We start from the raw sequence: 11110 nt of genomic DNA, 5'->3' as shown, positions 1-11110 counted from the left end.
AGCGAGTGTTTGCCTCACATTTCTTGTCACTACAGATATGCTCATTGTGCGCCTTTGTTCTGGAGTCTGAGCCTGCAAATGCTACGTGTTGCGGCAGTCCCGATTGAAAAAACAGAGTGACATTTAAACAGCACCTTAATGAAAGGGTTTTCCTCAAAATCAGTTTGAACTGTCAGCAATTGAGTGGTAGCTCAGGCAAAACTTACTCATACAAACTGGTGGCAAAATGCTACTTCGTAGGAGAACTTCACATTTAGCACAAAGTCAATTTAACAATGTTATTTATTCCACATTCCTGCTCTGTTCTCACATACATATTAATGCAAATCCTCAGCAGCTCTGAAAAAATGGTAAAGATTTTTTTATTGTTATTTATTTCTGACAGTACAACAAAGCACTACTTGGTTTTAGGACATTGCAACATAGGAAAATTAAGAAGGGCTTTCAGAACAGCAGTTAATAAAAGTTAACTATTAAAACAAGCAGAAAGTTTCTGTGCTTTATATACCAGTCTTGCTTTTCTTTAGCTTTAAACAGGTTTTGGTTTGTTTTTTTACAATGTGTTTACAGCAAACACTAAGTTTATATTCACAGGGAACTCACCTCCCCACTATGTTATACAATCTCTCTGTGAAAAATGAGGCAATATCTTTTAAATTCTAAAATAGAAAGAGACTAAAGCTGCTCATTTACATTTTTTGATAATCCTTTAGTCTGGAAGACTATCTGTTTTTATTGTGCACACAAGGTATGCCATGTCTACAGAAGCCAGTTTATCAATGTAACTTACCAAATTATCTGTCTCATTCCAAAAAAGCACAGTTTAATTTAAACCCTTTTCATACCATATGAATTAGAAATACATACCGTTGTGCACATGTTGAGTTATACTGGGGTAATTGTGCTGATTAATTTCTTCTTGTTGACAAAATTTAAAGCATCCATGTAGTACTTTTGTTTACACACAGCACGTCCAATGAACAAACCTGTCATGTAGATTTTCTCTATGTTCTTCCTCCGCATTTAGGCAGACTGACATGTGACATGTCTTAAGCCTGTGCTGCTCATCATGCTCATTTTCAAGCAGTCAGAAGTTTCAGTTGCTTTTGAGATACAGGAGTTGTCTTATCCTCACATATTTCAGACAAACAAATGCCAAACCTCTATGCAGCCTTTTTTATCCTGTTAGAGAGGCAAGAAGACACCATGGTGTTCCTGTAACAAGTCTTCTCCTCTGTCCTAATACAGACTAAAAGTAGTCTGAGGGTACTTCGTTCAGAGAAGAGTTGCTCAAAGGTCAGTTCAAGCTAACCCTTCCATAACTACACCCAGCTGAAGATACAGCTTACAGTGTGAGTGATATTGCACCTTCAGTGACGGCGAAATGAGGGGAAAGATCTCCCTCGTGCCGCTGAGCGCATCCAGTGCGGCTACCTGCCTTGGTAAGTGCGGAAAACCCTTCCGGGTGCTGGTGGTGGTGGAAGGGTTTTTACTTTTATTCTACCTTGGCAATGCTGTATGTCACGAGCTGGAATGTTGTATGTACGCCGAGCTGGAAGTACAAATTTCCAGCCGTCAAAGAGCGGAATTCCCGTCGCGAACATCTGCAGGACGCCTCCCTGCTTTCTGAAGTCCAGGCGAGAGCGCTTGATGGCACAGGAGCGGCGCCCCGTCCCGCCGTGCCGCGGAGCGTGCACCCAACCGGGAGCGGCGCTGGGTTCGGGCCTCCCGCCCGCGCCTGCGCGCCCCCCGTCCCGGGAGATCCGAGCCTGTCCCGGGAGCGGGACGGGAAGAGGGCGGCGGCGCCTGCGCCGAGCGCTCGGTGCTGTCGCGAGTGGCGGGGATGCTGCGCGCCGGGCTGGGAAGAAGGAGCCGGTGTTGCGGGGGGCTCTGGAGGAGCCCCTGCCCCGAAGCTGCCGGCGGCTGCGCCAGAGCCCTGAGCGCTGCCTCTGCCTCCCCTTCCCCGGGCAGCGGCGGCGGGGCGCGGAGCGGAGGCGCTCCCCCGGCAGGTACCGAGCCGTGCCGCACCCTCCTCCTCCTCTTCCTCCTCTGCCTCCCCTCTCCCGCCGCGTCGGGCCCCTCTGTCCCTGTGACCCCGTCGGTGCCGCTGGGGCGGGGGTCGGAGCCGCTTCTCGGGGGGCGCGGGCGCCAAACACCTGCGGGAGGTTCCTGCGAGGGCCGGGCCAAGGGGGTCTGAGCGCAGCCCCGGGACGGCCTCGGCGCTCGGACTTCGCCCGCAGGACGCGCCGCTTGTGACACGGAGCGTGTCGGCTCTCCTGGCAGCCCCGGCTAATGGCACGCCGTGTTCCAGGCCCCATCTTTTTGTAAGGTTACCAAAGTTCAACTGCCTGCAATTGTGCTTTTAAATTTTTTGAAAAACGAAATGAAATAAATCAAAGCTGCAACAAATTCATTGTTCTCTGGCTTCAACTTTCTCTGTTATTAAATAACAGAAAAATAGTAACAATAGCTTTGCTGGCACTAGAATCGGAGGAAGTTTGCAGTTGTGCCTCCTACTATGAACACACCAGGTGTGTTCCAGGCTGGAGTGTACCCACTGATTGTGAATTAGTCCACGGTAGTGATGGACTTGATTATAACTTACTGCATGGATAAAGTGAAAAAGTGCTGATTGTGCAGCAGTCATGTCCTCTGGAATTGAAAGTAATTGGAATGGTATCTCTTAATTTGCATTGTTGCAAATATTAATTGTCTCTTCTAGGTGCCCTCTTCTGTCACAAGTGTAAAGAAAATATTTTTGGAATATGACACAAGAATTGGTTTCTGTTCTATGGAATGGTCTCTCTGTTGGTTGCTTATTTGTATTGTTAGACTCGGCCAACCTTGGAACAAGCTATTGAGCTTAGCTAGAGAGTGTAAATCATATTGAGAGCGAGAGGGTGTATTTATTCTTAATCAAAGTTATTTATGGAAGATACATATGATAGTCTAATTCACAATAAATTCAAGCATCATGGGAATCAAGAGCTTACGCAGAGGATATAGTTAGAGCTGGGAGAGTGATTTTTCATTCAGTCATCAAGTTACTGGTATAAATAAAAGCAAAAATACAAGAGAAAATGTGAGTTTGCATTTTAAAAATTAAGACTGTTGAGTAAGAATTCTAATGAAGTCTAACTTTGGGTATGTCCCTGCTTAGGAAGCTAGTGATGAAAGTAAAAACTCAGGAGATATTTCTAGTTAATGCTGATGAATTCTGATCTCTTGTGTTTGTTTATTATGTGGTTTTGTTTCTTTTTGTTCCTACAATAGATAATACTCCCTTATTCAGGATTCATGTACCAGAGCTGCTGATGTCAAAAGGCTTTCTACTGCAGTTATTTCAGCAAATTAGTGTCACACTGCATATATAATCTAGTTCATATATATTTTTTTTGCTGAACATCTGCGTTCTTTTATTCTGAAGAGACTAACAGGTCTGTTCCTCAATTTTCAAAAGAAAACTTTTGATCTTTCTTGCATTTCTTCATCATCATGGATATCTGTTATTTACTGTCATTAAAAAAAAAAAACCAAACACAATGATATGTTTATCTTCAGAGCAAGAGTTGTGCTCTCCTATTCTGTTCCAGCTGTGGAAGAGTCCTAACCCCTGAATGGAGTGTTAGATGATGCCATAATGTGAGTCATATGATAGTTAGTAAGGGTTCATCAGTTTTAGTTATGCATAAATACATATTTACAGCATAATCTTAACATTTTTCTGGCTTTTTTTGAGAAATATCTTCATAGATTCCTACAACTTGACTGCAGGCAGAGAACCTGTTTGCTCTGAAAAGTTGCTATTGTTCTGATAGTGTATCTGTGAGTAGCCCTAAATATTGGTTCAGGATGAGAATAAGTGAGCTATCAAAGTGCAGCTCTAAAAGGTGTGGAAATAATAGAGGATACCTTTTTAAGCTGAAATTACATATTTTTAATTTTTGGGGAGCTTCAGTAAAGCTTTTTACATATTTTTGGAAAAAAAAGTAGAGGTTTTTGTGGAGAAAATTTTGCATCCAGCTTGATAAAACTAAAGTTATACTGGAGGGTCTGTGGTGTTTACCTGGCAGAACTGTTTTCCAATGTCTGGAACCCATGGAGGTGTGGAGCACTGAAGAGGAGTAGCAACCACTGGAGAGTAGTAGCCTTTAGGTTTTCCTAAAGGCTTTGAAAGTGCAAAACATGTGCCCTAGATGTATATGTTTTCAACATGGTGCTCAGTCTGCATATTATATTAAAGCACAAAACCTGTTAAATGGAAATCTCCCTGGAGTAAGTGGTAATAATGGAGGAAAATTTCTTCAAGTTGAACAATGGGATGCAAGTTTCCTTGTTGAGGGCAGTACAGTTAATGAAAATATTTTAGCAGAAACCTTGAATTTCTACTGCTGCTTCTCTGTAGCTTTCTTTTATTTCTCTCTTGATATAAATCTTCTTCCCATATGTAGGAAGGAGAGTTATGAGGGTGACTGAATGGTGGTTCAGGTCTAATGGAGGGAATGTGGAGCAGGTGGTACAGGCATGCACTGCTGCATGATATAGGAGATGCACCACAGTGTCCTGCAGGCTTTGAATGAATGTGGTTTGTTTGATTCCCACCCCCTCACCCCTCTCCCCACAATACGTTTTACATCCTTGTCTTACCAGGACAAGCTCCAAAAAGAGGCCACAAGCTGGTATGTGTCACTTTAGTGGTGTTACTGGCCAGGTGCTTTTGTTTTGTGTGAGAGACCGCCTTCCAAACAGTAGCTAAATGACCATCCTCACAGGATGATCAAGTGTTTGTGTCCCTAGCCTTCAATTAAAGACTGAAGGAGAAGAAGATAACCTAATGCCACCAAAGAAATAGTTGGCCAACCTGTGGTCTAGACTGTGAGATTATTTGCTCTGTCTGTGATGTTTATTGCCATTACTGTTGTTTCTTAGACCTGGTCAGGTTGGAAAGGGTGAGGGAAAGGAAGAAAGCATTGTGATTTCTTAGTAATTATCTTGCATGTGCAGCTTCCATTGAAAGTGTTTCTTTGGCTCATGTATTCTGCCTTAAGTTTTGTAAAGGGGATGTTCTTTTTGTGTTTGTGTGTGTGATGCAAGTGGATAGGTCTACACAGGTGAGAATTCACACTTTGTGAATTCTACTATGCTTGCCATTGGTCTGGTACCCTTACTTTTAGCTTATGTCATTCTGATGTTGCTTGCTAAAATGCTTTTGTTGTATCTTTCTTCAGATTAGCCTTTAAAAACTGTTTGAGTGTTTGTGGAAGGCACATATAAAGTATTGCTATAAAGTAGCTTTATTGTAGACTTGCTAGGGAGTTAGAATAGGTTCTGAAATGTCATACATAAGATTTTCCAACTTTGGAAGGCTTTACTAATGTAGTATGCACCTAATAACCAGGTTGTTGAGAAAGCTTTGTTATCCTTTATTAGGGAAGGGAGATGAGGGAGAATGATGAGTGTTCTAAAAACAATGTGTTTGGTTTTTTTTTTTGAGATTGAAAACACTGTTTTTGTTTCTTGTCAGGTGCTAGTAATGTAAAGCCATTGGATGGTGTGAAAATTCTTGATTTAACAAGGTTTGTGTTTTGTCTATAATTTGTAACAGTGTGTCTAAATGCAAATATTCTGATTGGAAAAACGAAGAAAACAATATTATTTTTTCATATTGAAGGGTTCTTGCAGGACCATTTGCCACAATGAATTTGGGAGATCTAGGGGCTGAAGTTATCAAAGTGGAAAGACCAGGTAAGATTTTTATTTGTTTATTTTAGATATAGTAAGAACTGGATAATAAGTGTGTATATATATATATGGATAATGTAAGGACATTGGATAATTGACTTATAATTAAATTTTGTATATTTTTTAGCTTAACACAATGGTTTTCTTCTTCCACTCAGCACATGTGCTTCTTATCCAAACAGTTTATAAGGATTGGGTAATGGAAAAAAATGCTTCATTCTTATGGTATAGCTACACTTCTTAGTTTGGAAGACCATTTAAGAAGAATAACAAATTGCATGGCATTTGGGTCTTTTTTAGAAATAGTCCCCTCACTTGGCTCTAAGTTTTATGTATCATTATGCATTTGAGGTGTGTGATTATACCATAGCAGCTGCAGGTTGTGTAATGCATTTTTTCCTTTAAGTTTCCATACTTTAAGTTTCTCTCCTTTGGTATTACTAGTCTTGAAACTAGTTGGTGAAATTAGTTGAGATACTAAACAATATTACAATCCCTATATTTTATAACAGTTTATAATAATTTATAACATAAATTGAGATACTAAACATGCTACAATAGAAAATATTGAATGTTTGGACATTTAATGAAACAATGAATTTTTGACAAAGATTTTGCCACATCAATCTATAGGTCATCCTTATTTACTGACCATTGTTATAAAGGTTTTCACTTTTGTGACCAGGCAAAGGTACATCAATTTTGTAGTATCAGATTAGACCAACACTGGTGGTATTCCAAACATCTGGGTAGTAAGAACAGAGCAATGTCAACAATTAAGTGTGAAGTAATGATTTTGGAGCTTTTCAGTTTTCTGTGATCAAAGAAGAAGGGCAGCTTCAGAATTCTAAATGTCAAACATTTTAGAAGGTGAGTAATCCTCTCTTTCTGTGAGAGGATGTCCACTTTCACAGGAGTATTAATCCAAAAGAACAGCAGCCCCACTAGCGTTCTACAGGGAAAGTATTACTGAAATGTTTTCCTTTGAAAATAGGTGAAAATACTTTCACCTAAATTACACAGAGAAGAGACTGCCCCTGCCCTCCTAAGCATCCTGCTTGAACCAAAATAGTTTTTTGAGAAATGTTGATAAGCAATTTATATGTTTGCATAACTTCTGCCACTGTAGATCTTAAATGGCTGTAGATTTTTGTGTTAGTATAGTGTATAGCATAATTGTGACAGTGGCTATGTAACATGCCACCTAAGGTTCTTCAGCTTGTTTCTGTATCTGGGTTTCTGTATCAGTCTTCCCTGCTGCCTCACTAAGGAAGGTTTTCAGTTATGTGAAGTTAACAAGTAGATGAAGGCTAGATATTGAAAAAGATACAGGAATGCACATGCTTGCTAACACTCAGGACAGTGATTCTATCTGAAGTTGAATTTAGCTTTAATTCTATTTAAAATAATTTCTAGCCTTCACGATGCTTAAGAAAGGTTAAAAATTGGAAATTAAGCCTAAATGATATTTTAATATCAGTGTCTGCAGCACATTTAAGGCAGGAGTTTTGGAAGGGCTGGAGGTGGGACCCTGCACCAGCCATCAGGAGCACTTCTTTAGCTGTTACTGTGCAGCATGTGACTTAATCAGTTGTTGTCTGTCAGTGGTATCTTGATGTTATGTCCGGAGTGTTTCAGGAATACCTTACTGACCAGATGAACTGTGTGACTTGGTGCAGGCAAGAGACTCAACTAAATTCTTCAGGACTGACTAAAAAGAATTGCATTGTAGGCCTATATAAAGTTAAAACAAACAAACTACCAAAAGAACTCCCAATTCCCCTTTCCCCAGGCTCCCCAAGAAAACAACCAAAATACCAACCCACAAGTGAAAAACAACCAAAAAACCTGCAAATACACTAGTGGTCTGTGGCAGTATTAGTATTTTCAAGACTAAATGGAATCCCAACACTAGCAAAAACTTTGTTCACTTCACTTAATTGCATTCTTTTTTAGGTGTTTTTTTTTGATATAAATATCCTAAAATAAATATTTTAAACTAATATTTGTCCTGCCTGCTAGATGAATCTTAGGTGACTTTAATGTAATATTGGAGAAAAGCTTTTTATTCTTATTTGTTGGGTGTGTGATATTTGGCAACTATGAATATGTGATGGTATTTCTTTCAGGAGCTGGTGATGACACAAGAGCTTGGGGCCCACCTTTTGCTGGGACAGAAAGTGTTTATTTTCTCAGTGTCAATAGAAATAAAAAGGTAAATGGGGTGTGGAATGGGACAGGAGCCTATGCTTTCTGTAATTATAACTGAATATAAAACACTTCTTAGTTTGATTCTTAGCATATATAATGGAGCAATACTTACATTGACCTAACGTTATGATGAATAAATTTCAGGAGAAAATCCCTAAGTTTTTAGAGCAACAAAGGTTGCAAATCTCTGGTACTGTGCTGTGGGCAGCTGAGGCAAAATAAAAAAAGCAAGAGTGCTCCTGATGGTCTTCAGTTGCTGGTGCTAATTAACTGAAAATGAGACTTGCTGAAAGCAAGGGGTATTTTATTTGAGTGATCATTTTTCCAGGTGCATCAGCTCAGTTGCCCTGTGTCAGTTGGCAGGAAGAGTGCTGCCATTATACCATGGTGAGGGTGGCTAAATCTAGCTTTTGAAACTTAAAATGAAGTTTCATGGCATACCTGAATTGTTTAATGGCTTGTTACCATTGAAACAAATGTTTCTGGTGTCCCCCTGTGTACTTGCCGTAATGGGTCCTGTCTAAATATATAGTGAACAGGCTGCCCACCTGTCAGACTGGTTTTGGTCCTTGTCTGATTCATTAATGAGATATAGTTCAGCTTGTTTTGCTGAGAGATTTTTTTTTTTTTTTTGCAGGAGGAGAAGGGCTATGTGTTAAAATTTATTTATCCAAATTAGCCATAGTGTGCAGTTTGACTGTTGGTTATGTTTAGAATAGGCTGATAATACCTTTCACATATTTTTTCCACAGAAATTACTGTTGTATTTATTTTTAATCCCCAGAGTATAGCTATCAACATGAAGGATTCAAAAGGAGTAAAGCTAATCAAAGAGGTAGGTTTTAATAGCATGTGAGGTGTCCTTGTTTTGTATTGTGGTGATCCTAAGTGATTCACAAGTTACACTAAGTAATAAGGATTAAACTCTGCATTTCAAATATTAATTTGATAATTTAAAAAAAATCGATGCATGCAGTAAATTTTGTAAATTACAGTATATGCTTTTGGACTCAATGTGCAATGTAACTTGTAATGACTTTAGATTTACATGATGACATGAAAACATCATCAAAATCTTCAAATTAAATATTGTGAGGAAATGGTCTAATAGCCTATTCCTTTCCTGTTGCTGCTGCTGATCTTGCTGTACTACTGCAGTAGAACGATTCCAGATGGACTGATCAGATGAAGCCAGTGAGCAGTCAGGAGGAGATGCTGTGCTCCAGTAAATGCAGTTTTTTGAATGTTACAGTGTTCAGTTGCTGTATATCCTCCTGAAAAACACTGTCCTGTAGGTGACACTTAGTATTGTGTCTTTTTCAGTATTTGACTTCAATGTCTTTAAGGTGATCCATTTCTCTATCTAAAAATAATAAAACCATAAAATATCACATTTTGTCAAACTTGAGTTTTGTCAACCCTTTATTTATTACTTGTTGAGGAATGCAAGATCTGCTACTTGCTAGTGGTGTGTTTTAAGCCCTGCAGTAGTAGCAGCTGACTTCTGTTACTGCTTGTTTCAGTATCAGTTCCAATCCCTTTTTCACAGGGACACTAGTGTCATGCAGTAGGTGGAATTTGTCTGGTAGTATTTTTTGTTGGGAATACTGCATAAAATGGAAATAGATTAAGTTTTCTGATGCTTTTGATTTGTTATCTGTGCAAAGGTACTTCATACAGAAATACTCTGGAGATTAGATATAGATATAATTCTACAGCGCCTTCTCTTTTTGCAGAACAGAGGCATTTATTGTTAATTTGTTATGGAGCTGTGTTTATCTTCTAAAAAATTTATAAGTAGAAATTTTCATTCGGAAAAATTTTACACAATATAAAAAATTTTTTGCACAGGCATCTTTTTGGATAAACTAGTCATATTCTAATTAAGTGCTATAAAAATTTTTGCCCTTGTGAAAGAAAATTAATTTATTATTTGACCTTTAAAATGGTGAAAGAGAAACTACGCAGAGTGTCCACTGATTCCACATGTGTGGGCTGAAGGTGTTTGAAGAGTTAAAGGCAGCTGGCCCTATGAGTCAAGATGAGGTGGAGGAAAAAGTGGCATCATCTGTTAAATATTTACCACACTAACTGTAAAAATGAGGAGACTGCCTGTGAAAAAGTAATTTCCTATATTTTCTATCCTTTTTTAAAGTGGCTTTAATAACCACTATAGCTTTCTGTTCCTTAAATCAATGCCATCCCTATCTGTGATATAGCAGCGTTGAAAACTGATGAAGCTCTGTTTGTCATGCTACTTGTGGAGTTGTTCATCCTTCTCCTTGATTTTGAATGATATGTTTTGAAAGCATTTGGTGCAAAGGTCTTGACATTCCATTATTCATCTCAAATGAAACTTCTGTTTGGAGTTTTGTCAAAAAGTAAGCGTAAAGGGAAGTTATTTATAACAGGCTTTTGTTTTCAGTTGTCTTCTGCTATCATCAGGACAGACCTGTATAGAATTGGGCATTGTTCAGCTTTGTATTTGTTACTATGACAAGAAGTGTCCATGTCTTTAAAGTAGCTGATGAAAAGTATAAATTGAAGTTTGTGGCACTGCTTATTCATACATAAATATGATCTGTGTCACCTGTGTAAGAGCTACAAAGAAATGTAATAAGGTTATAATTTTTACCTTTATTAAGCAAGGTGTCATGGTTAAAATAGGTTTTATTTCCCACATATATTTTGTGTAGTTTTAAGAGGGCAATTATCAATTTAGAATCATGTTAGAACAGCAGTAGAGAGTCCTCAAGTATATGTCAAAAACATAGACTTGACAATTAGTCTGTAATATCAAGTGAGCTGAAGAAATCTATTAATCAGGAATCCTGGCTGCTTTTCATCCTTTGGCACAACACTACAAAATATTTTTTCAAGGATCTATTCTTTCACACATGATTACTTGATTTCCACAAAACTATTCCTGTGACTTATTTCTTTCTTTCTATGTCACTTGTAGCCCTTTCTTCCCTTCTAGTGTTTTTGGCTGGCTGTTAATTTGCATTCCAAATATTTGTTTGTCTGAATAAAAATTATTTTTGTTGCCTTCAGTGATTGTACATGTGCCAGTCCCATGCTCTGATATCTTTCTGTTCTCTTTAGAACATTATTTATTGGTTATTGTCAGAAACTCATTTTAAGAACCTTAAGTATA

At 38.6% G+C, this 11110-nt stretch overlaps 1 protein-coding gene across 3 annotated transcripts in view; it reads left to right on the top strand.

Annotated features, from left to right (window-relative positions):
• The first annotated feature begins 1705 nt into the window (after positions 1-1705).
• SUGCT (succinyl-CoA:glutarate-CoA transferase) overlaps positions 1706-11110 on the top strand; it is a 313980-nt gene continuing 304575 nt past the window's right edge. The window contains exons 1-5 of one of the 3 annotated variants that reach the window (XM_077179180.1): positions 1706-2009; positions 5525-5576; positions 5672-5745; positions 7872-7957; positions 8738-8788. In XM_077179180.1, the coding sequence (XP_077035295.1) occupies positions 1844-2009; positions 5525-5576; positions 5672-5745; positions 7872-7957; positions 8738-8788 (429 nt within the window). In that variant the 5' untranslated portion in view covers positions 1706-1843. The remainder of the gene's footprint in view (positions 2010-5524; positions 5577-5671; positions 5746-7871; positions 7958-8737; positions 8789-11110) is intronic. The other 2 variants (XM_054639787.2, XM_077179191.1) reach the window with 2 other exon arrangements.

Source organism: Agelaius phoeniceus, chromosome 1, assembly GCF_051311805.1.
Source record: "Agelaius phoeniceus isolate bAgePho1 chromosome 1, bAgePho1.hap1, whole genome shotgun sequence".
Classification (NCBI taxonomy): Eukaryota; Metazoa; Chordata; class Aves; order Passeriformes; family Icteridae; genus Agelaius; species Agelaius phoeniceus.
This window is presented reverse-complemented; position numbering and strand designations above follow the sequence as displayed.